Source organism: Hemibagrus wyckioides, linkage group LG29 (genome assembly GCF_019097595.1).
Source record: "Hemibagrus wyckioides isolate EC202008001 linkage group LG29, SWU_Hwy_1.0, whole genome shotgun sequence".
NCBI classification, from domain to species: domain Eukaryota; kingdom Metazoa; phylum Chordata; class Actinopteri; order Siluriformes; family Bagridae; genus Hemibagrus; species Hemibagrus wyckioides.
The window spans coordinates 19,844,571-19,872,207 of NC_080738.1; the positions used below are offsets into that span (position 1 = coordinate 19,844,571).

Below are 27,637 nucleotides of genomic sequence, written 5' to 3' on the forward strand. Positions count from 1 at the left end.
TTGACCTTGAATACATGTTAGCTATTAATTTTTTGGTTTGGTCTGGTTTTCTAATTATTGTTATCCAGAATGTAGATTATTCTGAGTGAATATCCAGCATTTTTCACCTCTAAAAGTTAGATTGGAGAGCGTAGAAGTTCTGTACCCTCTGTCAGATCCTCTAAGTTGTGAAACCACTTGGGAGACCCAATGATGACTAAGGGAATATGTCATATTCTGGACATAAACTTATACAATATGTCATATCAGTACAAAACACATGCTTATGTACATAGGTGTGTCACATACAGGGGGTTTGTGCACGTGTGTGTGTGTGTCACGCACAGGGGTGTTGTGTGTGTCTGTGTTTGTGATTAAGAGTCTGATGACGTAGGATTATGTAACCTCCCCATCAATCATCCTCATCGGTTGAAAGGGGGGCGGGATATTGTGACGGATACGTTTTTCTGATTGGTTGAAAAGGGGCGTGACATTGTGACGTGGACAATTCTGATTGGCTGTCAGTCCTGTCAAACTCGAAATAATGAAATATACCACCCATCCCTCTCTCGTGTGTGTGTGTGTGTGTTTGAAATCATATACTAGAAATGGTTCAAATAGGATAAGCTAAAAAAAATTAATCAGAAGCACAGATTATCTGATGTTCTTTTTAATCAATGTTTATACATAGGAAAAAATCTTTATCAATATGTCAATTAATCTTCTTTTCTTAATTATTGATAGTAATGCATAGTAGGATTTATAATGTATAGTAGGCTACGATATTAATTATACTATTAAATGCACAATTAAAAAAATTCAAATAGATTTAAATATAAATGAAAGAAAATCTCTGAAAATTTTCAGGCTAATCAGAACCCTCATTAAGTCTCACATTTCAACAATTCATAATATTAATATGTAAAGATATCTTCATTTACAATAATGAAACATTTCCCCTATATTATCTTTAAATTATAAATTATTAAATGTATAAATACATGTAGGTTATTTGTGTATGTTTTCTGATCAGGTCTAGAGCTAGAAATGCAATGCCAAAGAAAGTAGAAGTGATAGAAGAGACATGCAAATCATGGAGACTGAGCTGGCAATCACTGGTGGTGTTGAATTCCCTGCAAAATATAAACATATATATATATATAAATATATATTTAAATTTTAATTATTTAGGCTCATTTCTTATTAATGAACAGAAATTAATAATTAACAGTAACATCTGTAAATCTGTACTGACCAATCTCTGTGACATTAATCGAGCCTCGGTCAATCTGAAAGGTCAAGTTGCCGTTCGAGATTCCATTGAGCAAGACGTCTTTCACTTGGGTTGCAGTAACATTTGAACCACTAGGATCCATATAAAGCTTGCTCTCTGTAATAATAGACCCATTCCTGAAAGGGCACAAAGGTAGAGATACAGGTTCAAATTCAATCATTAATCATTAATCAATAAAGAATAAATAAATATTCTGAAACATGTCACCCTTCTTACTTAAATCGTAGAATTTGCATTAGAATGAAGTTTTTAAAGGTTTTCTTGTACAATGGTTCAACCTAAAAAAAAATAAGAAGTTGTGTATCAACAGCAATGTCAAACACACTGATAGAGCTAAAGAAAATAAATAATTAATACATTTAAAACTTATTTTATGGCATGAACATTGAATTCAATGTTGCAGTATTCGTTTAAAGCAGGGGTGTCCAATCTTATCCACAAAGGGCCGGTGTGGGTGCAGGTTTTCATTCCAACCGAGCAGAAGCCAAACCTGAGTCTACTGAAAGCCAAGATCAGTTGATTAGCCAGTTGGAATCAGGTGTAGCTTCTGCTTGGTTGGAATGAAAACCTGCACCCACACTGGCCCTTTCTGGATAAGATTGGACACCCCTAGTATAAAGGAATATAACTGAACTGAAAAATCAGACAAGTGCTAAAAGTTCTGTATTCCTTCTTATAAGAAAACCAACATTTGAACCATTCTGTGTTCCTCAGGTTTTCGTATATGGAAGCAAAATTGTCAAAATGACTCAAATCAAGTAAACTGTAAATGGAAGCATGATAAATAAAACCTACCTGACTACGGATATTTGCAGCCTTTGCTCCAAACTGTGGGGAGCTGTTACTGGCCAGGGCTGAATCAAAGGTTTCATTGATGCTGAAAGTCAAGTTGAAAATTTGTGTTGCATTTTGTGGTGCTGGAGGAATGTTTGTCGTCGAGCTGGTTGTAGGTGCACTTGTGGTCGAAGTTGTGTTTGTCGTCGAACTGTTCGTGGACGTGCTCGGGGTGGAAGTGTTTGACGTTGAGCTGTTCGTGGACGTGCTCGGGGTGGAAGAGTTTGACGTTGAGCTGTTCGTGGACGTGCTCGGGGTGGAAGAGTTTGACGTTGAGCTGTTTGTGGACGTGCTCGGGGTGGAAGAGTTTGACGTTGAGCTGTTTGTGGATGTGGAAGTGTTTGTCGTCGAGCTGTTTGTGGACGTGCTCGGGGTGGAAGTGTTTGTCGTCGAGCTGTTCGTGGACGTGCTCGGGGTGGAAGTGTTTGTCGTCGAGCTGTTTGTAGAAGTACTCGGGGTGGAAGTGTTTGTCGTCGAGCTGTTTGTGGACGTGCTCGGGGTGGAAGTGTTTGTCGTTGAGCTGTTTGTGGATGTGCTTGGGGTCGTGTTTGTTGTAGCGTTGTTGGTCACTGTTGCGTGTGAGATTAAATTGCAGTTAGAATATCTATTAAAACTACTTATGATTTATTACAACGCAATTTCATTAAAAGTGAATACTGACCAGGATCCTGCGTGACATTTATAGAACTTGAAATAATGTTCAAGCTTGTGTTGGATTTAGTCTCATTAACAAGGATTTCTTGTACTGTAGAATTATTTGGGATGGTTTCATTGGAACCAAATTGAAGGCTGGAATTTGTCACAATTGAACCATTCCTAAACACAAACACAGTTAAAAATGGGGTGAAGTGCTGAATCATCGAACTAAAGAAAAACCAACATTCAGAACAATATTTTCATATATTATTTCTCACGCGAAACTGTGAATGATCATCTGGATGAAGTTTTTGAAGTTTTTTCTGTAAATTGGTTCAACCTGGAAATATAATATACATAAAATCAGTGACCTCATATACAATGACAATTTGTTTTTGTCACTATTAGACCTGGATATGGATAAAGTTAATGATTGTCATATACAGAGACTTATAAATGCTCAAATGCAGAGTCTAGGACTGCATGGCGAATGTGATTGTTTTAGAGTATTCATATAAAGATGAGAAAAGAATCATACGTGACCAGTATTTATACCCTACTGACAGAATACCACCATTTATACCATTGTGGGTCCTTCACATTGTCTTCAATGGCAGAAGAACTATTTAGGTGGTGAGATATTAGTTTTGGTTTGAAGTTTGAAACAACTTAAGAATTTTATTAACAATAAAACATACCTGATTTCGGATGGATGTGGCTTTGGCTGCAAATTCTGGAGAGGTGTTATTGGCCAGTGCTGGAACAAAGGTTTCATTGATTCTAAAGAGCAAGATGAATGCTGCGGTGTTTGTCGTAGGGCTGGTTGTGGATGTGCTCGGGGTGGAAGTGTTTGTCATTGAGCTGTTTGTGGACGTGCTCGGGGTGGAAGTGTTTGTCGTTGAGCTGTTTGTCGCCGAGCTGTTTGTGGACGTGCTCGGGGTGGAAGTGTTTGTCGTCGAGCTGTTTGTGGACGTGCTCGGGGTGGAAGTGTTTGTCGTTGAGCTGTTTGTCGCCGAGCTATTTGTGGATGTGGAAGAGTTTGTCGCCGAGCTGTTTGTGGACGTGCTCGGGGTGGAAGTGTTTGTCGTCGAGCTGTTTGTGGATGTGCTCGGGGTGGAAGTGTTTGTTGTCGAGCTGTTTGTGGATGTGCTCGGGGTGGAAGTGTTTGTCGCCGAGCTGTTTGTGGACGTGCTCGGGGTGGAAGTGTTTGTTGTCGAGCTGTTTGTGGACGTGCTCGGGGTGGAAGTGTTGGTCGTCGAGCTGTTTGTGGACGTGCTCGGGGTGGAAGTGTTTGTCGTGGAGCTGTTTGTCGCCGAGCTATTTGTGGATGTGGAAGAGTTTGTCGCCGAGCTGTTTGTGGACGTGCTTGGGGTGGAAGTGTTTGTTGTCGAGCTGTTTGTGGACGTGCTCGGGGTGGAAGTGTTGGTCGTCGAGCTGTTTGTGGACGTGCTCGGGGTGGAAGTGTTTGTCGTGGAGCTGTTTGTGGACGTGCTCGGGGTGGAAGTGTTTGTCGTCGAGCTGTTTGTGGACGTGCTCGGGGTGGAAGTGTTTGTCGTCGAGCTGTTTGTGGACGTGCTCGGGGTGGAAGTGTTGGTCGTCGAGCTGTTTGTGGACGTGCTCGGGGTGGAAGTGTTTGTCGTCGAGCTGTTTGTGGACGTGCTCGGGGTGGAAGTGTTTGTCGTCGAGCTGTTTGTGGATGTGGAAGAGTTTGTCGCCGAGCTGTTTGTGGACGTGCTCGGGGTGGAAGTGTTTGTCGTCGAGCTGTTTGTGGACGTGCTCGGGGTGGAAGTGTTTGTCGTCGAGCTGTTTGTGGACGTGCTCGGGGTGGAAGTGTTGGTCGTCGAGCTGTTTGTGGATGTGGAAGAGTTTGTCGCCGAGCTGTTTGTGGACGTGCTCGGGGTGGAAGTGTTTGTCGCCGAGCTGTTTGTGGATGTGCTCGGGGTGGAAGTGTTTGTCGTCGAGCTGTTTGTGGACGTGCTCGGGGTGGAAGTGTTTGTCATTGAGCTGTTTGTCGCCGAGCTATTTGTGGATGTGGAAGTGTTTGTCGTCGAGCTGTTTGTGGACGTGCTCGGGGTGGAAGTGTTTGTCGTCGAGCTGTTTGTGGACGTGCTCGGGGTGGAAGTGTTTGTCGTGGAGCTGTTTGTGGACGTGCTCAGGGTGGAAGTGTTTGTCGTCGAGCTGTTTGTGGACGTGCTCGGGGTGGAAGTGTTTGTTGTCGAGCTGTTTGTGGATGTGGAAGAGTTTGTCGCCGAGCTGTTTGTGGACGTGCTCGGGGTGGAAGTGTTTGTCGTGGAGCTGTTTGTGGATGTGCTCGGGGTGGAAGTGTTTGTCGTCGAGCTGTTTGTGGACGTGCTCGGGGTGGATGTGTTTGTCTCTGAGCTGTTTGTGGATGTGCTCGGGGTGGAAGTGTTTGTCGTGGAGCTGTTTGTGGATGTGGAAGTGTTTGTCGTCGAGCTGTTTGTGGACGTGCTCGGGGTGGAAGTGTTTGTTGTCGAGCTGTTTGTGGATGTGCTCGGGGTGGAAGTGTTTGTCGTCGAGCTGTTTGTGGACGTGCTCGGGGTGGAAGTGTTTGTCGTCGAGCTGTTTGTGGACGTGCTCGGGGTGGAAGTGTTTGTCGTCGAGCTGTTTGTGGACGTGCTCGGGGTGGAAGTGTTTGTCGTCGAGCTGTTTGTGGACGTGCTCGGGGTGGATGTGTTTGTCTCTGAGCTGTTTGTGGATGTGCTCGGGGTGGAAGTGTTTGTCGTGGAGCTGTTTGTGGATGTGGAAGTGTTTGTCGTCGAGCTGTTTGTGGACGTGCTCGGGGTGGAAGTGTTTGTTGTCGAGCTGTTTGTGGATGTGCTCGGGGTGGAAGTGTTTGTCGTCGAGCTGTTTGTGGACGTGCTCGGGGTGGAAGTGTTTGTCGTCGAGCTGTTTGTGGACGTGCTCGGGGTGGAAGTGTTCGTCGTCGAGCTGTTTGTGGACGTGCTCGGGGTGGAAGTGTTTGTTGTCGAGCTGTTTGTGGATGTGCTCGGGGTGGAAGTGTTTGTCGTCGAGCTGTTTGTGGACGTGCTCGGGGTGGATGTGTTTGTCTCTGAGCTGTTTGTGGATGTGCTTGGGGTCGTGTTTGTTGTAGCGTTGTTGGTCACTGTTGCGTGTGAGATTAAATTGCAGTTAGAATATCTATTTCAAGTACTTATGATTTATTACAACGCAATTTCATTAAAAGTGAATACTGACCAGGATCCTGCGTGACATTTATAGAACTTGAAATAATGTTCAAGCTTGTGTTGGATTTAGTCTCATTAACAAGGATTTCTTGTACTGTAGAATTATTTGGGATGGTTTCATTGGAACCAAATTGAAGGCTTGAATTTGTCACAATTGAACCATTCCTAAAACACAAACACAGTTAAAAATGGGGTGAAGTGCTGAATCATCGAAGTAAAGAAAAACCAACATTCAGAACAATATTTTCATATATTATTTCTCACGCGAAACTGTGAATGATCATCTGGATGAAATTTTTGAAGTTTTTTCTGTAAATTGGTTCAACCTGGAAATATAATATACATAAAATCAGTGACCTCATATACAATGACAATTTGTTTTTGTCACTATTAGACCTGGATATGGATAAAGTTAATGATTAAGTCATATACAGAGACTTATAAATGCTCAAATGCAGAGACTAGGACTGCATGGCGAATGTGATTGTTTTAGAGTATTCATATAAAGATGAGAAAAGAATCATATGTGACCAGTATTTATACCCTACTGACAGAATACCACCATTTATACCATTGTGGGTCCTTCACATTGTCTTCAATGGCAGAAGAACTATTTAGGTGGTGAGATATTAGTTTTGGGTTAAAGTTTGAAACAGATTATCAATTTTATTAACAATAAAACATACCTGATTTCGGATGGATGTGGCTTTGGCTAAAAATTCTGGAGAGGTGTTATCAGCCAGTGCTGGTTCAAAGATTTCATTGGTTTTAAAGAGCAAGCTGAATACTGCGGTGTTTGTCGTAGGGCTGGTTGTGGATGTGCTCGGGGTAGAAGACGAGTTTGTTGTTGAGTTGTCTGTAGATGTGCTTGATGTGGAAGACGAGTTTGTTGTTGAGTTGTCTGTAGACGTGCTTGGGGTGGAAGACGAGTTTGTTGTTGAGTTGTCTGTAGACGTGCTCGGGGTGGAAGACGAGTTTGTTGGTGAGTTGTCTGTAGACGTGCTCGGGGTGGAAGACGAGTTTGTTGTTGAGTTGTCTGTAGACGTGCTCGGGGTGGAAGTGTTTGTCGTCGAGCTGTTTGTGGACGTGCTCGGGGTGGAAGACGAGTTTGTTGTTGAGTTGTCTGTAGACGTGCTTGGGGTGGAAGACGAGTTTGTTGTTGAGTTGTCTGTAGACGTGCTCGGGGTGGAAGACGAGTTTGTTGTTGAGTTGTCTGTAGACGTGCTCGGGGTGGAAGACGAGTTTGTTGTTGAGCTGTCTGTAGACGTGCTCGGGGTGGAAGTGTTTGTCGTCGAGCTGTTTGTGGACGTGCTCGAGGTGGAAGACGAGTTTGTTGTTGAGTTGTCTGTAGACGTGCTCGATGTGGAAGACGAGTTTGTTGTTGAGTTGTCTGAAGACGTGCTTGGGGTGGAAGACGAGTTTGTTGTTGAGTTGTCTGTAGACGTGCTCGGGGTGGAAGACGAGTTTGTTGTTGAGTTGTCTGTAGACGTGCTCGGGGTGGATGACGAGTTTGTTGTTGAGTTGTCTGTAGACGTGCTCGGGGTGGAAGACGAGTTTGTTGTTGAGTTGTCTGTAGATGTGCTCGGGGTGGATGACGAGTTTGTTGTTGAGTTGTCTGTAGACGTGCTCGGGGTGGATGACGAGTTTGTTGTTGAGTTGTCTGTAGACGTGCTCGATGTGGAAGTGTTTGTCATCGAGCTGTTTGTGGACGTGCTCGGGGTGGAAGACGAGTTTGTTGTTGAGTTGTCTGTAGATGTGCTTGATGTGGAAGACGAGTTTGTTGTTGAGTTGTCTGTAGACGTGCTCGGGGTGGAAGACGAGTTTGTTGTTGAGTTGTCTGTAGACGTGCTCGGGGTGGAAGACGAGTTTGTTGTTGAGTTGTCTGTAGATGTGCTTGATGTGGAAGACGAGTTTGTTGTTGAGTTGTCTGTAGATGTGCTTGATGTGGAAGACGAGTTTGTTGTTGAGTTGTCTGTAGACGTGCTCGGGGTGGAAGACGAGTTCGTTGTAGAGTTGTCTGTAGACGTGCTTGATGTGTTAGACGAGTTTGTTGTTGAGTTGTCTGTAGACGTGCTCGGGGTGGAAGACGAGTTCGTTGTAGAGTTGTCTGTAGACGTGCTCGGGGTAGAAGATGAGTTTGTTGTTGAGTTGTCTGTAGACGTGCTTGATGTGTTAGACGAGTTTGTTGTTGAGTTGTCTGTAGACGTGCTTGATGTGTTAGACGAGTTTGTTGTTGAGTTGTCTGTAGACGTGCTTGATGTGTTAGACGAGTTTGTTGTTGAGTTGTCTGTAGACGTGCTCGGGGTGGATGACGAGTTTGTTGTTGAGTTGTCTGTAGACGTGCTCGGGGTGGAAGACGAGTTTGTTGTTGAGTTGTCTGTAGACGTGCTCGGGGTGGAAGACGAGTTTGTTGTTGAGTTGTCTGTAGACGTGCTCGGGGTGGAAGACGAGTTTGTTGTTGAGTTGTCTGTAGACGTGCTCGGGGTGGATGACGAGTTTGTTGTTGAGTTGTCTGTAGACGTGCTCGGGGTGGAAGACGAGTTTGTTGTTGAGTTGTCTGTAGACGTGCTCGGGGTGGAAGACGAGTTTGTTGTTGAGTTGTCTGTAGACATGCTCGGGGTGGAAGACGAGTTTGTTGTTGAGTTGTCTGTAGACGTGCTCGGGGTGGAAGACGAGTTTGTTGTTGAGTTGTCTGTAGACGTGCTCGGGGTGGAAGACGAGTTTGTTGTTGAGTTGTCTGTAGATGTGCTTGATGTGTTAGACGAGTTTGTTGTTGAGTTGTCTGTAGACGTGCTCGGGGTGGAAGACGAGTTTGTTGTTGAGTTGTCTGTAGACGTGCTCGGGGTGGAAGACGAGTTTGTTGTTGAGTTGTCTGTAGACGTGCTCGGGGTGGAAGACGAGTTTGTTGTTGAGTTGTCTGTAGACATGCTCGGGGTGGAAGACGAGTTTGTTGTTGAGTTGTCTGTAGACGTGCTCGGGGTGGAAGACGAGTTTGTTGTTGAGTTGTCTGTAGACGTGCTCGGGGTGGAAGACGAGTTTGTTGTTAAGTTGTCTGTAGATGTGCTTGATGTGTTAGACGAGTTTGTTGTTGAGTTGTCTGTAGACGTGCTCGGTGTGGAAGACGAGTTTGTTGTTGAGTTGTCTGTAGACGTGCTCGGGGTGGAAGACGAGTTTGTTGTTGAGTTGTCTGTAGACATGCTCGGGGTGGAAGACGAGTTTGTTGTTGAGTTGTCTGTACACGTGCTCGGGGTGGAAGACGAGTTTGTTGTTGAGTTGTCTGTAGACGTGCTTGATGTGGAAGACGAGTTTGTTGTTGAGTTGTCTGTAGACGTGCTTGATATGGAAGACGAGTTTGTTGTTGAGTTGTCTGTAGACGTGCTCGGTGTGGAAGACGAGTTTGTTGTTGAGTTGTCTGTAGACGTGCTCGGGGTGGAAGACGAGCTTGTTGTTGAGTTGTCTGTAGATGTGCTCGGGGTTGAAGATGTGTTTATCAATGAGTCGTTTGTGGATGTAATCGGGGTCGTTGATGAATCGCTCACTGTTGAGTATGGGGTTAAATTGCAATTAGAATTTCTATCACATGAACCAGTCATTTTTTGAAATGCTATATTATTGAAAGTAAATACTGACCAGGAAGCTGGCTGACATTTATAGATTCTGGATTAATGTTCAAGTTTGAGTTGGATTTAGTTTCATTTACAAGTGTTTCTTGTATTGTAGAATTAGATGGGATGGTGTCGTTGGCACCAAATTGAAGGCTGGAATTCGTCACAATTGAACCATTCCTAAAATACATCCACAGTTTAAAAACAGGGTGAAGTTCTGAATCATCCAAAATAAAGAAAACCAACATTCAGAGCAATGTTTTAAAAAGAATTTCTCACATTAAACTGTGAATGATCATCTGGATGAAATTGTTGAAATCTTGTCTGTAAATTGGTTCAATCTGGAAAAGTAATACACATAATCACTGACCTCATATACACTGAAAACTTGCTTTTGTCATTATTAAACCAATATAATTGGCAAGATATTACTTTTATATTTGAAGATTAAAACAGATGTTCATTTTCATCATCAATGAAACATACCTTATTACGGATTTCAAGAGATTTTGCCGCAAACTCTGGTGAAGAGTTATTGGCCAGTTCTGAAACAAAGATTTCATTGAGGCTGAAGACCAAGCTAAATTCTGCAGTTACTGGAGCAGATACAGAGTTGTCTGTAGACGTGCTCGATGTGGAAGACGAGTTTGTTGAGTTGTCTGTAGACGTGCTCGATGTGGAAGACGAGTTTGTTGTTGAGTTGTCTGTAGACGTGCTCGGGGTGGAAGACGAGTTTGTTGTTGAGTTGTCTGTAGACGTGCTCGGGGTGGAAGACGAGTTTGTTGTTGAGTTGTCTGTAGACGTGCTCGAGGTGGAAGACGAGTTTGTTGCTGAGTTGTCTGTAGACGTGCTCGGGGTGGAAGACGAGTTTGTTGTTGAGTTGTCTGTAGACGTGCTTGATGTGGAAGACGAGTTTGTTGAGTTGTCTGTAGACGTGCTCGGGGTGGAAGACGAGTTTGTTGTTGAGTTGTCTGTAGACGTGCTCGAGGTGGAAGACGAGTTTGTTGAGTTGTCTGTAGACGTGCTTGGTGTGGAAGACGAGTTTGTTGAGTTGTCTGTAGACGTGCTCGATGTGGAAGACGAGTTTGTTGAGTTGTCTGTAGACGTGCTCGATGTGGAAGACGAGTTTGTCGAGTTGTCTGTAGACGTGCTCGATGTGGAAGACGAGTTTGTTGTTGAGTTGTCTGTAGATGTGCTTGATGTGGAAGACGAGTTTGTTGTTGAGTTGTCTGTAGACGTGCTCGGGGTAGAAGACGAGTTTGTTGAGTTGTCTGTAGACGTGCTCGGGGTGGAAGACGAGTTTGTTGTTGAGTTGTCTGTAGACGTGCTCGGGGTGGAAGACGAGTTTGTTGTTGAGGTGTCTGTAGACGTGCTCGGGGTGGAAGACGAGTTTGTTGAGTTGTCTGTAGACGTGCTCGGGGTGGAAGACGAGTTTGTTGTTGAGTTGTCTGTAGATGTGCTCGATGTGGAAGACGAGTTTGTTGTTGAGTTGTCTGTAGACGTGCTCGGGGTGGAAGACGAGTTTGTTGTTGAGTTGTCTGTAGATGTGCTCGGGGTGGATGACGAGTTTGTTGTTGAGTTGTCTGTAGACGTGCTTGATGTGTTAGACGAGTTTGTTGTTGAGTTGTCTGTAGATGTGCTCGATGTGGAAGACGAGTTTGTTGTTGAGTTGTCTGTAGACGTGCTCGGGGTGGAAGACGAGTTTGTTGTTGAGTTGTCTGTAGACGTGCTCGGGGTGGATGACGAGTTTGTTGTTGAGTTGTCTGTAGACGTGCTCGATGTGGAAGATGAGTTTGTTGAGTTGTCTGTAGACGTGCTTGATGTGTTAGACGAGTTTGTTGTTGAGTTGTCTGTAGATGTGCTCGATGTGGAAGACGAGTTTGTTGTAGAGTTGTCTGTAGACGTGCTCGATGTGGAAGATGAGTTTGTTGAGTTGTTTGTAGACGTGCTTGATGTGTTAGACGAGTTTGTTGTTGAGTTGTCTGTAGATGTGCTCGATGTGGAAGACGAGTTTGTTGTTGAGTTGTCTGTAGACGTGCTCGGTGTGGAAGACGAGTTTGTTGTTGAGTTGTCTGTAGACGTGCTTAGTGTGGAAGACGAGTTTGTTGAGTTGTCTGTAGATGTGCCTGGGGTGGATGACGAGTTTGTTGTTGAGTTGTCTGTAGACGTGCTCGGGGTGGATGACGAGTTTGTTGTTGAGTTGTCTGTAGACGTGCTCTGGGTGGAAGACGAGTTTGTTGTTGAGTTGTCTGTAGACGTGCTCGGGGTGGAAGACGAGCTTGTTGTTGAGTTGTCTGTAGATGTGCTCGGGGTTGAAGATGTGTTTATCAATGAGTCGTTTGTGGATGTAATCGGGGTCGTTGACGAATCGCTCACTGTTGAGTATGGGGTTAAATTGCAATTAGAATTTCTATCACATGAACCAGTCATTTTTTGAAATGCTATATTATTGAAAGTAAATACTGACCAGGAAGCTGGCTGACATTTATAGATTCTGGATTAATGTTCAAGTTTGAGTTGGATTTAGTTTCATTTACAAGTGTTTCTTGTATTGTAGAATTAGATGGGATGGTGTCGTTGGCACCAAATTGAAGGCTGGAATTCGTCACAATTGAACCATTCCTAAAACACATCCACAGTTTAAAAACAGGGTGAAGTTCTGAATCATCCAAAATAAAGAAAACCAACATTCAGAGCAATGTTTTAAAAAGAATTTCTCACATTAAACTGTGAATGATCATCTGGATGAAATTGTTGAAATCTTGTCTGTAAATTGGTTCAATCTGGAAAAGTAATACACATAATCACTGACCTCATATACACTGAAAACTTGCTTTTGTCATTATTAAACCAATATAATTGGCAAGATATTACTTTTATATTTGAAGATTAAAACAGATGTTCATTTTCATCATCAATGAAACATACCTTATTACGGATTTCAAGAGATTTTGCCGCAAACTCTGGTGAAGAGTTATTGGCCAGTTCTGAAACAAAGATTTCATTGAGGCTGAAGACCAAGCTAAATTCTGCAGTTACTGGAGCAGATACAGAGTTGTCTGTAGACGTGCTCGATGTGGAAGACGAGTTTGTTGAGTTGTCTGTAGACGTGCTCGATGTGGAAGACGAGTTTGTTGTTGAGTTGTCTGTAGACGTGCTCGAGGTGGAAGACGAGTTTGTTGAGTTGTCTGTAGACGTGCTCGGGGTGGAAGACGAGTTTGTTGTTGAGTTGTCTGTAGACGTGCTCGGGGTGGAAGACGAGTTTGTTGTTGAGTTGTCTGTAGACGTGCTCGGGGTGGAAGACGAGTTTGTTGTTGAGTTGTCTGTAGATGTGCTCGAGGTGGAAGACGAGTTTGTTGCTGAGTTGTCTGTAGACGTGCTCGGGGTGGAAGACGAGTTTGTTGTTGAGTTGTCTGTAGACGTGCTTGATGTGGAAGACGAGTTTGTTGAGTTGTCTGTAGACGTGCTCGGGGTGGAAGACGAGTTTGTTGTTGAGTTGTCTGTAGACGTGCTCGAGGTGGAAGACGAGTTTGTTGAGTTGTCTGTAGACGTGCTCGGGGTGGAAGACGAGTTTGTTGCTGAGTTGTCTGTAGACGTGCTCGGGGTGGAAGACGAGTTTGTTGTTGAGTTGTCTGTAGATGTGCTCGATGTGGATGACGAGTTTGTTGTTGAGTTGTCTGTAGACGTGCTCGGGGTGGAAGACGAGTTTGTTGTTGAGTTGTCTGTAGACGTGCTTGATGTGGAAGACGAGTTTGTTGAGTTGTCTGTAGACGTGCTCGGGGTGGAAGACGAGTTTGTTGTTGAGTTGTCTGTAGATGTGCTTGATGTGGAAGACGAGTTTGTTGTTGAGTTGTCTGTAGATGTGCTCGGGGTGGAAGACGAGTTCGTTGTAGAGTTGTCTGTAGACGTGCTCGGGGTAGAAGATGAGTTTGTTGTTGAGTTGTCTGTAGACGTGCTTGATGTGTTAGACGAGTTTGTTGTTGAGTTGTCTGTAGACGTGCTCGGGGTGGATGACGAGTTTGTTGTTGAGTTGTCTGTAGACGTGCTCGGGGTGGAAGACGAGTTTGTTGTTGAGTTGTCTGTAGACGTGCTCGGGGTGGAAGACGAGTTTGTTGTTGAGTTGTCTGTAGACGTGCTCGGGGTGGAAGACGAGTTTGTTGTTGAGTTGTCTGTAGACGTGCTCGGGGTGGAAGACGAGTTTGTTGTTGAGTTGTCTGTAGACGTGCTCGGGGTGGAAGACGAGTTTGTTGTTGAGTTGTCTGTAGACGTGCTCGGTGTGGAAGACGAGTTTGTTGTTGAGTTGTCTGTAGACGTGCTCGGGGTGGAAGACGAGTTTGTTGTTGAGTTGTCTGTAGACGTGCTTGATGTGTTAGACGAGTTTGTTGTTGAGTTGTCTGTAGACGTGCTCGGGGTGGAAGACGAGTTTGTTGTTGAGTTGTCTGTAGACGTGCTCGGGGTGGAAGACGAGTTTGTTGTTGAGTTGTCTGTAGACGTGCTCGGGGTGGAAGACGAGTTTGTTGTTGAGTTGTCTGTAGACGTGCTCGGGGTGGAAGACGAGTTTGTTGTTGAGTTGTCTGTAGACGTGCTCGGGGTGGAAGACGAGTTTGTTGTTGAGTTGTCTGTAGACGTGCTCGGGGTGGAAGACGAGTTTGTTGTTGAGTTGTCTGTAGACGTGCTCGGGGTGGAAGACGAGTTTGTTGTTGAGTTGTCTGTAGACGTGCTCGGGGTGGAAGACGAGTTTGTTGTTGAGTTGTCTGTAGATGTGCTCGGGGTTGAAGATGTGTTTATCAATGAGTCGTTTGTGGATGTAATCGGGGTCGTTGACGAATCGCTCACTGTTGAGTATGGGGTTAAATTGCAATTAGAATTTCTATCACATGAACCAGTCATTTTTTGAAATGCTATATTATTGAAAGTAAATACTGACCAGGAAGCTGGCTGACATTTATAGATTCTGGATTAATGTTCAAGTTTGAGTTGGATTTAGTTTCATTTACAAGTGTTTCTTGTATTGTAGAATTAGATGGGATGGTGTCGTTGGCACCAAATTGAAGGCTGGAATTCGTCACAATTGAACCATTCCTAAAACACATCCACAGTTTAAAAACAGGGTGAAGTTCTGAATCATCCAAAATAAAGAAAACCAACATTCAGAGCAATGTTTTAAAAAGAATTTCTCACATTAAACTGTGAATGATCATCTGGATGAAATTGTTGAAATCTTGTCTGTAAATTGGTTCAATCTGGAAAAGTAATACACATAATCACTGACCTCATATACACTGAAAACTTGCTTTTGTCATTATTAAACCAATATAATTGGCAAGATATTACTTTTATATTTGAAGATTAAAACAGATGTTCATTTTCATCATCAATGAAACATACCTTATTACGGATTTCAAGAGATTTTGCCGCAAACTCTGGTGAAGAGTTATTGGCCAGTTCTGAAACAAAGATTTCATTGAGGCTGAAGACCAAGCTAAATTCTGCAGTTACTGGAGCAGATACAGAGTTGTCTGTAGACGTGCTCGATGTGGAAGACGAGTTTGTTGAGTTGTCTGTAGACGTGCTCGATGTGGAAGACGAGTTTGTTGTTGAGTTGTCTGTAGACGTGCTTGATGTGGAAGACGAGTTTGTTGAGTTGTCTGTAGACGTGCTCGGGGTGGAAGACGAGTTTGTTGTTGAGTTGTCTGTAGACGTGCTTGATGTGGAAGACGAGTTTGTTGAGTTGTCTGTAGACGTGCTCGGGGTGGAAGACGAGTTTGTTGTTGAGTTGTCTGTAGACGTGCTCGAGGTGGAAGACGAGTTTGTTGAGTTGTCTGTAGACGTGCTCGGGGTGGAAGACGAGTTTGTTGCTGAGTTGTCTGTAGACGTGCTCGGGGTGGAAGACGAGTTTGTTGCTGAGTTGTCTGTAGACGTGCTTGGGGTGGAAGACGAGTTTGTTGTTGAGTTGTCTGTAGACGTGCTTGGGGTGGAAGACGAGTTTGTTGCTGAGTTGTCTGTAGACGTGCTCGGGGTGGAAGACGAGTTTGTTGTTGAGTTGTCTGTAGACGTGCTTGATGTGGAAGACGAGTTTGTTGAGTTGTCTGTAGACGTGCTCGGGGTGGAAGACGAGTTTGTTGTTGAGTTGTCTGTAGACGTGCTCGGGGTGGAAGACGAGTTTGTTGTTGAGTTGTCTGTAGACGTGCTCGGGGTGGAAGACGAGTTTGTTGTTGAGTTGTCTGTAGACGTGCTCGGGGTGGAAGACGAGTTTGTTGTTGAGTTGTCTGTAGACGTGCTCGATGTGGAAGACGAGTTTGTTGTTGAGTTGTCTGTAGACGTGCTCGGGGTGGAAGACGAGTTTGTTGTTGAGTTGTCTGTAGATGTGCTCGATGTGGAAGACGAGTTTGTTGTTGAGTTGTCTGTAGACGTGCTCGGGGTGGAAGACGAGTTTGTTGTTGAGTTGTCTGTAGACGTGCTTGATGTGGAAGACGAGTTTGTTGAGTTGTCTGTAGACGTGCTCGGGGTGGAAGACGAGTTTGTTGTTGAGTTGTCTGTAGACGTGCTTGATGTGGAAGACGAGTTTGTTGAGTTGTCTGTAGACGTGCTCGGGGTGGAAGACGAGTTTGTTGTTGAGTTGTCTGTAGACGTGCTCGAGGTGGAAGACGAGTTTGTTGAGTTGTCTGTAGACGTGCTCGGGGTGGAAGACGAGTTTGTTGCTGAGTTGTCTGTAGACGTGCTCGGGGTGGAAGACGAGTTTGTTGTTGAGTTGTCTGTAGACGTGCTTGGGGTGGAAGACGAGTTTGTTGCTGAGTTGTCTGTAGACGTGCTCGGGGTGGAAGACGAGTTTGTTGTTGAGTTGTCTGTAGACGTGCTTGATGTGGAAGACGAGTTTGTTGAGTTGTCTGTAGACGTGCTCGGGGTGGAAGACGAGTTTGTTGTTGAGTTGTCTGTAGACGTGCTCGGGGTGGAAGACGAGTTTGTTGTTGAGTTGTCTGTAGACGTGCTCGGGGTGGAAGACGAGTTTGTTGTTGAGTTGTCTGTAGACGTGCTCGGGGTGGAAGACGAGTTTGTTGTTGAGTTGTCTGTAGACGTGCTCGATGTGGAAGACGAGTTTGTTGTTGAGTTGTCTGTAGACGTGCTCGGGGTGGAAGACGAGTTTGTTGTTGAGTTGTCTGTAGATGTGCTCGATGTGGAAGACGAGTTTGTTGTTGAGTTGTCTGTAGACGTGCTCGGGGTGGAAGACGAGTTTGTTGTTGAGTTGTCTGTAGACGTGCTCGATGTGGAAGACGAGTTTGTTGTTGAGTTGTCTGTAGACGTGCTCGGGGTGGAAGACGAGTTTGTTGTTGAGTTGTCTGTATATGTGCTCGATGTGGAAGACGAGTTTGTTGTTGAGTTGTCTGTAGACGTGCTCGGGGTGGAAGACGAGTTTGTTGTTGAGTTGTCTGTAGATGTGCTTGATGTGGAAGACGAGTTTGTTGTTGAGTTGTCTGTAGACGTGCTTGGGGTGGAAGACGAGTTTGTTGTTGAGTTGTCTGTAGATGTGCTCGGGGTGGAAGACGAGTTTGTCGTTGAGTTGTCTGTAGACGTGCTCGGGGTGGAAGACGAGTTTGTTGTTGAGTTGTCTGTAGACGTGCTTGATGTGGAAGACGAGTTTGTTGTTGAGTTGTCTGTAGACGTGCTCGGGGTGGAAGACGAGTTTGTTGTTGAGTTGTCTGTAGACGTGCTCGGGGTGGAAGACGAGTTTGTTGTTGAGTTGTCTGTAGACGTGCTCGATGTGGAAGACGAGTTTGTTGTTGAGTTGTCTGTAGACGTGCTCGGGGTGGAAGACGAGTTTGTTGTTGAGTTGTCTGTAGATGTGCTCGATGTGGAAGACGAGTTTGTTGTTGAGTTGTCTGTAGACGTGCTCAGGGTGGAAGACGAGTTTGTTGTTGAGTTGTCTGTAGACGTGCTCGGGGTGGAAGACGAGTTTGTTGTTGAGTTGTCTGTAGATGTGCTTGATGTGGAAGACGAGTTTGTTGTTGAGTTGTCTGTAGACGTGCTTGGGGTGGAAGACGAGTTTGTTGTTGAGTTGTCTGTAGACGTGCTCGGTGTGGAAGACGAGTTTGTTGTTGAGTTGTCTGTAGACGTGCTCGGGGTGGAAGACGAGTTTGTTGTTGAGTTGTCTGTAGATGTGCTCGGGGTTGAAGATGTGTTTATCAATGAGTCATTTGTGGATGTAATCGGGGTCGTTGACGAATCGCTCACTGTTGAGTATGGGGTTAAATTGTAATTAGAATTTCTATCACATGAACCAATCATTTTTTGAAATGCTATATTATTGAAAGTAAATACTGACCAGGAAGCTGGCTGACATTTATAGATTCTGGATTAATGTTCAAGTTTGAGTTGGATTTAGTTTCATTTACAAGTGTTTCTTGTATTGTAGAATTAGATGGGATGGTGTCGTTGGCACCAAATTGAAGGCTGGAATTCGTCACAATTGAACCATTCCTAAAATACATCCACAGTTTAAAAACAGGGTGAAGTTCTGAATCATCCAAAATAAAGAAAACCAACATTCAGAGCAATGTTTTAAAAAGAATTTCTCACATTAAACTGTGAATGATCATCTGGATGAAATTGTTGAAATCTTGTCTGTAAATTGGTTCAATCTGGAAAAGTAATACACATAATCACTGACCTCATATACACTGAAAACCTGCTTTTGTCATTATTAAACCAATATAATTGGCAAGATATTACTTTTATATTTGAAGATTAAAACAGATTTTCATTTTCATCATCAATGAAACATACCTTATTACGGATTTCAAGAGATTTTGCCGCAAACTCTGGTGAAGAGTTATTGGCCAGTTCTGAAACAAAGATTTCATTGAGGCTGAAGACCAAGCTAAATTCTGCAGTTACTGGAGCAGATACAGAGTTGTCTGTAGACGTGCTCGATGTGGAAGACGAGTTTGTTGAGTTGTCTGTAGACGTGCTCGATGTGGAAGACGAGTTTGTTGTTGAGTTGTCTGTAGACGTGCTCGATGTGGAAGACGAGTTTGTTGTTGAGTTGTCTGTAGACGTGCTCGATGTGGAAGACGAGTTTGTTGAGTTGTCTGTAGACGTGCTCGGGGTGGAAGACGAGTTTGTTGTTGAGTTGTCTGTAGACGTGCTCGATGTGGAAGACGAGTTTGTTGCTGAGTTGTCTGTAGACGTGCTCGGGGTGGAAGACGAGTTTGTTGTTGAGTTGTCTGTAGACGTGCTCGAGGTGGAAGACGAGTTTGTTGAGTTGTTTGTAGACGTGCTCGGGGTGGAAGACGAGTTTGTTGAGTTGTCTGTAGACGTGCTCGATGTGGAAGACGAGTTTGTTGAGTTGTCTGTAGACGTGCTCGATGTGGAAGACGAGTTTGTCGAGTTGTCTGTAGACGTGCTCGATGTGGAAGACGAGTTTGTTGTTGAGTTGTCTGTAGATGTGCTTGATGTGGAAGACGAGTTTGTTGTTGAGTTGTCTGTAGACGTGCTCGGGGTGGAAGACGAGTTTGTTGTTGAGTTGTCTGTAGACGTGCTCGGGGTAGAAGACGAGTTTGTTGAGTTGTCTGTAGACGTGCTCGGGGTGGAAGACGAGTTTGTTGTTGAGGTGTCTGTAGACGTGCTCGGGGTGGAAGACGAGTTTGTTGAGTTGTCTGTAGACGTGCTCGGGGTGGAAGACGAGTTTGTTGTTGAGGTGTCTGTAGACGTGCTCGGGGTGGAAGACGAGTTTGTTGAGTTGTCTGTAGACGTGCTCGGGGTGGAAGACGAGTTTGTTGTTGAGTTGTCTGTAGATGTGCTCGATGTGGAAGATGAGTTTGTTGTTGAGTTGTCTGTAGACATGCTCGGGGTGGAAGACGAGTCTGTTGTTGAGTTGTCTGTAGACGTGCTCGGGGTGGATGACGAGTTTGTTGTTGAGTTGTCTGTAGACGTGCTCGGGGTGGATGACGAGTTTGTTGTTGAGTTGTCTGTAGACGTGCTTGATGTGTTAGACGAGTTTGTTGTTGAGTTGTCTGTAGACGTGCTCGATGTGGAAGATGAGTTTGTTGAGTTGTCTGTAGACGTGCTTGGGGTGGATGACGAGTTTGTTGTTGAGTTGTCTGTAGACGTGCTCGATGTGGAAGATGAGTTTGTTGAGTTGTCTGTAGACGTGCTCGGGGTGGATGACGAGTTTGTTGTTGAGTTGTCTGTAGACGTGCTCGATGTGGAAGATGAGTTTGTTGAGTTGTCTGTAGACGTGCTCGGGGTGGATGACGAGTTTGTTGTTGAGTTGTCTGTAGACGTGCTCGATGTGGAAGATGAGTTTGTTGAGTTGTCTGTAGACGTGCTTGATGTGTTAGACGAGTTTGTTGTTGAGTTGTCTGTAGATGTGCTCGATGTGGAAGACGAGTTTGTTGTTGAGTTGTCTGTAGACGTGCTCGGTGTGGAAGACGAGTTTGTTGTTGAGTTGTCTGTAGACGTGCTTAGTGTGGAAGACGAGTTTGTTGAGTTGTCTGTAGATGTGCTCGTGGTGGAAGACGAGTTTGTTGAGTTGTCTGTAGACGTGCTCGTGGTGGAAGACGAGTTTGTTGAGTTGTCTGTAGATGTGCTCGTGGTGGAAGACGAGTTTGTTGAGTTGTCTGTAGACGTGCTTGGTGTGGAAGACGAGTTTGTTGTTGAGTTGTCTGTAGACGTGCTTGGTGTGGAAGACGAGTTTGTTGTTGAGTTGTCTGTAGACGTGCTTGGTGTGGAAGACGAGTTTGTTGAGTTGTCTGTAGATGTGCCTGGGGTGGATGACGAGTTTGTTGTTGAGTTGTCTGTAGACGTGCTCGGGGTGGATGACGAGTTTGTTGTTGAGTTGTCTGTAGACGTGCTCTGGGTGGAAGATGAGTTTGTTGAGTTGTCTGTAGATGTGCCTGGGGTGGATGACGAGTTTGTTGTTGAGTTGTCTGTAGACGTGCTTGATGTGGAAGACGAGTTTGTTGAGTTGTCTGTAGATGTGCCTGGGGTGGATGACGAGTTTGTTGTTGAGTTGTCTGTAGACGTGCTCGGGGTGGAAGATGAGTTTGTTGAGTTGTCTGTAGATGTGCCTGGGGTGGATGACGAGTTTGTTGTTGAGTTGTCTGTAGACGTGCTCGGGGTGGAAGACGAGTTTGTTGTTGAGTTGTCTGTAGATGTGCTCGTGGTGGAAGACGAGTTTGTTGAGTTGTCTGTAGACGTGCTCGGGGTGGAAGACGAGTTTGTTGTTGAGTTGTCTGTAGACGTGCTTGGTGTGGAAGACGAGTTTGTTGTTGAGTTGTCTGTAGACGTGCTTGGTGTGGAAGACGAGTTTGTTGAGTTGTCTGTAGACGTGCTTGGTGTGGAAGACGAGTTTGTTGAGTTGTCTGTAGACGTGCTCGGGGTGGAAGACGAGTTTGTTGTTGAGTTGTCTGTAGACGTGCTTGGTGTGGAAGACGAGTTTGTTGAGTTGTCTGTAGATGTGCCTGGGGTGGATGACGAGTTTGTTGTTGAGTTGTCTGTAGACGTGCTCGGTGTGGAAGACGAGTTTGTTGTTGAGTTGTCTGTAGACGTGCTTGGTGTGGAAGACGAGTTTGTTGAGTTGTCTGTAGATGTGCCTGGGGTGGATGACGAGTTTGTTGTTGAGTTGTCTGTAGACGTGCTCGGGGTGGATGACGAGTTTGTTGTTGAGTTGTCTGTAGACGTGCTCGGGGTGGAAGACGAGTTTGTTGTTGAGTTGTCTGTAGACGTGCTCTGGGTGGTAGACGAGTTTGTTGTTGAGTTGTCTGTAGACGTGCTTGATGTGGAAGACGAGTTTGTTGAGTTGTCTGTAGATGTGCCTGGGGTGGATGACGAGTTTGTTGTTGAGTTGTCTGTAGACGTGCTCGGGGTGGAAGACGAGTTTGTTGTTGAGTTGTCTGTAGATGTGCTCGGGGATATGTTTATTGTGGAGTTGGTTGTTTCAGTCTGATTAACTTCTGCGGCTCTTGTTGCTGTCAGGTAGAAGAGTTAAAATTTTACATACACAGCAAACAACAATATTCATCCACTCAGCAGCATTGACTGAAAGCCAGATTCAACATGATAGCTCTCCAGAAACGTGCAGTAAATTTCCTGTTGACACACATATTAAGAGACTCATAGATTACCTCCTTGTAAGCATAAACCTGAACATGTTCTGGGCTGGAGTAAAATTAACTATTTTTTAACATACAGCAGGTAAAATAAGTATTGAACACCACCATTTTTCTAACTAAATATATTTTTAAAGGTGCTATTGACATGAAGTTTTCAGCAGATGTTGGTAACAGCCCATGCAATCCACATATGCAAAGACATCAAACCATAGATGCCCATGAGTTTTGCCTGCACTGTGTTTGGATTTTGCCTTTTGGATTACCCTGTGTATACTTTCTATTGTGTTTCACCAGCCCAGTGGATTACTCTTATCTTGTGTTTCTCCTATCCAGTGGATTACTCTGTGTGAACTGTTATTGTGTGTCTTCTGTTTTGGTTTATGCTGTGTTTACCCTGCTATTTACTAAATTACTGTTTGTTACTCTGCTCCTTTGACCAAAGACTTTTGTTATCATTATCCTGCACTCTTTATTACTCTGTTCCTGTGACTTTGCTGTTACTGTGCACTGCTGATTCTTTGAGCCCCACCTAGAGCCATTCACCAGAGTCTTGCCTAGCAGTCTGCATTTGGACCTCACTCTGCCCCCTCACTTTTAATCTAAGGTTTGATTTCTTTGAATGTGTGGATTTCATGGGCTGTTACCAACAGCTGGTGAAAATTTCATGTCAATATGTTTATTGAGAAATATGGTGACATGTTCAATACTTTTTTTACCCACTGTATCACTTGCTGGAAAAAAATGTATAGTATACTATACAATAGTATAGCAACCGTAGATACTCTGTGACATAGGAACACATTCATTTATGTTCATGTATTTTCATGGTTTCATGCTGAATGACATGCTTTGTCAGCAACCATGACTTTTTTCATCATTTATTTTGAATTGATGAAGGATTTTGAGAATTATTTAGTTGCTTCTTCTAGGTATTATATTGCACTTAGAACCACAGAAAAAGTATCTGTGCTTTATCTAAGATTGTTGTCTTTAGCATTAAGCACATATGTTTGTAAGGAACTGAAGCTTTATTTGTACACTTTAAAGCTGGTAATGTGGGCATCATCATCTGACTGTGTTTTCTGGAATTTTCAAGATTAATTCAGTTAATTAAAAATGAATGTTTTAACATCGTTTTCAAAATGTGCCAATCGAGAAACGTTTTATACGTTGTTGTTTTTTTTCACTCAAGACATGGCCCCATTTGGGGAAGGGTTTACAAATTAGTACAAAAATAGTGACACAACCATTTATAGCAAATATTTAAAATTAATATAAAATTAATTCATTAATTAATTAATATTTAAAATATATAAATTTGTTTGTTTGTTTTTTAAATATTCTTTATTTAAAAAGAGCTGTTGTTTGCACTGTTTGCTATAGATGACTGGGTTACTATTTTCAAAGGTCCAGTCTAATGACTTAATAAAAACAGTTTATTATAATTTCTTTATGTAAGAACAGAATATTTGAAATTAATCATTCATAAAATTTAAATGATTTTTAAAAATTAATAATTAAAGCTTTACAAGATATTTGGTGTTGATTTGGCATAATATGAAGGATGACTAGTGAAACATTTGGAGTAGCAGAATTTGACAAAATCCTAGATGGTTAACAGGACGTTTGCAAGTGCAATTTCAGAGGTCAGTGTGTGTTACTTTAGCAGTGTGTGTTACTTTACCAGAGAGGTCTTCAAATGATATAAATAAAAAATAAAGGTGTTACAGTTTTTGCGTACATTCGGGGCGTGGTCCTGAAGATACACATCAAGTTTTGATACATGTAGATGAGATAATATACTCTCAGATGCTGTTTTTGTATTTGTATACAATACAGGAGAACTGTTTTGAATGTAAAAGTTCCTTTGATAAGTGTTGTTCCAACAGGTTTTAAGATGATGTCGGATTTGATGAATTTGGACAAAATTTGGGGGAGTTGCTAGTATGCAATTTGTTACAGCATCACTTCCTGTTTGGTGGCTATACTTTAGGTTTTATTAGGGTAAACCTTCTGAAGTGTTTGTGAAGCTTACTCTGGTGGGAAATCTTGTTAGGCCAAAATTGTTATAGCGTGTTAGTTATTGTTATAATGTTATTATTATAGCATTGTGATAATGTTATAGTGTGTATTGAACTCGTCTCAACCCAGGCTTTCACATTTTGGACACACGGTACAAATGTTATGCACATAATTGTACTTCCAAATCAGTCCCAACTTTGAACTCATGGCCCACTGACCCATTTTTTCCATTTGGCTCTCTTCAATCAGTGCATCAATTTTTACAAGGTTTTACTAGATGGTTCTTTCATAGACAACCAAGCCAAAAGAAAAAGAAGGAGAAGAATACTATTAAGAAAAGGTAGAATAACAGTAGAGTACTGTAAGAAACTACAGACTGCCTCAACCCACTCCACAGTACACATCTGAAAGAGCTCATTCCCAAAAAGGCTTACATATCATATAGAAATATCTTTAATTCAAACCAGTTTATCTATTTGGTATTTTTACATCGGCTTAAAGCAGCCGTACCAAACATTTATAACACTTAATCCAATCAATTATTAGTCTGGGAGCGGCAGCAAGACATCAAGAACCGTCCCTGAACAAAGGGTATACGTGACCACGATTACCATTTAGTATTGTCCGACCATTTGGGTGATAACACCTAGAACAATACCTAGCCGACGTGAATAGCCGTGAATAGCTGTGAACGTGATTACCATTGAAGGACATCTGGCTAGACGACAGTATCATCCAGCCATTTGGGGGATACTCAGTTCTTACACTAATTTACATTGAAAGTGAAACTCATTTAAATTACACATGGGAAGCACTGTATAAAATGTTTGAGCAGGATTTGTCCTGCGTTCTTTTTGACTCCGATGAACCCAAAGTACTTTATGTATTTTGTCACTGCGACGCTGCAATAAACTTCTACATTAAGATCTTCAACGCCCTCATCGTTTTATTTTTCTTACAGTACCTATGAACCTTTGGTGTTTGGCCCTCTAAAAACAATAATATTAATAATAATTTGTAGTGTTGCTTGTTAGGTATTTGTTATTGTTGTTATTTCTTTCCAAAATGGTTAGATTTCTCTAACCATTTTTATAATTAGGATAACTATTAATAGCATAATGACACTGCAACATTTCCTGGGATTCTCTAATTCCTCTGGTTTTGGTTCAATTATTTGAACTAAGAGGACAACTGGAACTAAGAGGCCTGACAGTCAGGCACTTAGTGTGGTGACATACTTACATACTTACTTGCATCTCAAGTGAAATGGTAACACCTTTGTGACAAAAGGCCAATCACCTAACACACTCTACCGTTATGAATGACCAGTGAAGAATGTTACAAGCAATAGCAGATTGTACAAGTTTGACAAGTCTGTGGTGAGACTAAATTACTGGCAGCATTTATTGAGTTTAAGTGATATTTCTGAGTAATTTGCTATAATATAGAATAAAGCCTCCATAATCTGTAATACTATTTACATCAGTTGGCATGAAGAATAATGTAAAATAGTATAATGTATTAAAATAAAGGTTACAAATCTGCATAGGTCCAATACAATAAACATATATTAAGATATCTGTAGCAGAGTGCTCTACAGAGCTTTCTGTAGAGTAATTCACACAGTCTTGCTAAGTAATACAGCTTCTCATGAAGCAGCAGATTTATTGATTCAGTGCATTATTTTTGAGCAGTATAATGAACAATCGCATCACATCCCTGTTAAAATAGCGTGTTTTTGTGATATGAAAAATTAAGCCAAGATAAATCATATCAGATTCTTTCCCTCCTGTGATGTAAAATTACTAAATATAAAAACTAAATAAAAAACAAACAGAAACTTTTTAAAAAGCTTTTGACTTTATTATACCACTTATACATACACTGTATTGCTGAAAGTTTTGGGACACCCCTCCAAATCATTGAATTCAGGTGTTGTTTTTCAGAGGTTGGGCTCTGCCCCTTAGTTCCAGTGAAAAGAACTCTTAATGCTTCAGTATACCAAGACATTTTGGACAATTTCATGCTCCCAATTTTGTGGGAACAGTTTGGGGATGGCTCCATCTTCCTCCAACATGCCCTGACCTCAACCCCATAGAACACCTTTGGGATGAATTAGAGTGGAGACTCTGAGCTATTCCAAAACTGGGATGTCTGCCTTTACATGCACATGAATTTAATATGGAGTTTTCCCGCCCTTTGCAGCTATAACAGCTTCAACTCTTCTGAGACGGCTTTCCACAAGGTTGTCCAAAATTGTCCAAAATGTCTTGGTATGCTGAAGCATTTTGAGTTCCTTTTCAAGCCCAAGCCCCAAAAAACAACTTCTGAATTGAATAATTTGGAGGGATGTCCCAAAACATTTGGCAATATAGTGTATTTTAACTGTCTAGATCCATCAACTGTAAGTGCATCTTCTGCGTACAGCCATCTCAGGTCACCTCACAGATTCAGGTCTGGTCTCTGGCTAGCTTATTAATAAAATTGATTTTTTGGATAAGCCATTGCCTTGTTAATCTGTATGTATTCTATTACATGCTTAGAGCGAAATTCCTTTTCATTTTTAGATTTCTAGCAGACATCTAAAGGTTTTGTATTAAAATCAATTTTGTATCTATTAATTATGTCCTACATGTTGATAAAAGCCCCAGTTCTGGCTAAAGAAAAGCACCATGCTGCACTGTGAGTATAGTTTTCTTTTGGTCATGTTCTTTTTGCACCAAACACCTGCAAAGAAAACCTATTTGGGATTGTTATGGGATTATTATTACATTTGACCATCCCACCACGTAGCCCAGACATGTAAAGAATAAGAAAGACTGTTGTCAGATGCGGAGAGTAATCAGTAAGTTTTTGCTTTGTCCTCTTGTAAATGTTGTAGGGATGTCCTTTTCTTAGGGACGTTAGTGCGGTGCTCTATTTCTCTTTTTGTTGATGATGGCCTTTAGGATGTTTCATGGTTCATCTAATGATTGGGATGTAGATGTTTGGAATATAGATCATCTTCATGGGATGAAGATGGAATGTGATGGGTTTGTTCTGAACACAGGTTATTGTAAATTTTAAATTTTTCATGTTTTGCCCTAAAATGTTTCTGATTGTTTTTTACTTGATTTTTTTTTACTTTGTAATTTTTACATTGAGTGTTAAAAAGGTTATGACATGATTTATCTTGGTTTCATTTTTTTACAGTTAGACTTTTAAATCCATTGTAAGTGCCTGCAAAAACTGAGATGGAATTTAGACTTTCAGGGAATAAATATGTAGAAATAGAGAACACTTACCAATCAGACAAAAAATAGCCAGTATAACCCGCCAGTCCATTGTGTTGTTTATAACCTAGAAATTAAGACATATTTATACACATTTTACTTAAAAATCAATTAGGTAAGCAAAATAGAGTAAATATCAGTGATGAAACCAGTTGATATTCTAATTCTAGTTTACAATAAATAAAGGCAGAATATCAACCACCAGTTTAGGCAGTGCCAATGCCACATAATATTAAAGAAAAGAAAGCAAATTATTACATTTAATTATATTTGATTATATTCCACTAATAATTAAATAATTAACACAATTATACATTTACATTTTAGTATTATATATTTTATATATTTTAAAACATTTTTTATATTATATAAATACTTCATCAGTATAAAATTCAGTGAACATCTTAATATTTAAAATGTCTATAAACTTTATACTTTATATCATCTTTCAGACTGGTCTATATTATCATATTATGTAGACTATGTATGTCATACATAGTCTACATAATGTGACTAGGGAGAAAATAAAGTCATTACTCACCTCAGGTGTCTTCAGGTAGCAGATGTGGAGCGTTCTCTGCCCAGTGGCAGTGACAAAGTGTAAAATGTAGAGCAGGTAAATGGGATATTTAAGCAGAGTAATGATGTATGTACCATACAGTACTTGTGCCAAACCCAT

General features: G+C 42.5%; 1 protein-coding gene across 1 annotated transcript; it reads right to left on the minus strand.

Annotated features, from left to right (window-relative positions):
• Nucleotides 1-941: 941 nt before the first annotated feature.
• Nucleotides 942-27,637, minus strand: LOC131349163 (serine-rich adhesin for platelets-like). The gene is made up of 24 exons (XM_058384580.1): nt 27,500-27,637; nt 26,971-27,025; nt 18,336-21,520; nt 18,129-18,190; nt 17,875-18,029; nt 14,943-17,782; nt 14,736-14,797; nt 14,482-14,636; nt 12,483-14,389; nt 12,276-12,337; nt 12,022-12,176; nt 10,041-11,929; nt 9,834-9,895; nt 9,580-9,734; nt 6,636-9,487; nt 6,214-6,275; nt 5,960-6,114; nt 3,442-5,867; nt 3,022-3,083; nt 2,769-2,923; nt 2,069-2,676; nt 1,490-1,551; nt 1,235-1,389; nt 942-1,112 (listed from the first exon to the last, which is right to left on the minus strand). The coding sequence occupies exons 1-24, from the start codon at nt 27,635-27,637 to the stop codon at nt 1,021-1,023; spliced, it is 17,511 nt and encodes a 5,836-aa protein (XP_058240563.1). The 3' UTR covers nt 942-1,020.

What these genes read in the sequence shown, in the direction of transcription:
- LOC131349163 (XM_058384580.1), bottom strand. Translation starts at nt 27,637, where the DNA reads ATGGGTTTGGCACAAGTACTGTATGGTACATACATCATTACTCTGCTT. An exon ending in AAATGTCACGCAGGATCCTG is followed by an intron (nt 5,868 to 5,959) that starts GTCAGTATTCAC and finishes CACACGCAACAG; the next exon opens with TGACCAACAACGCTACAACA. An exon ending in CCACATCCATCCGAAATCAG is followed by an intron (nt 3,084 to 3,441) that starts GTATGTTTTATT and finishes TTATATTTCCAG; the next exon opens with GTTGAACCAATTTACAGAAA.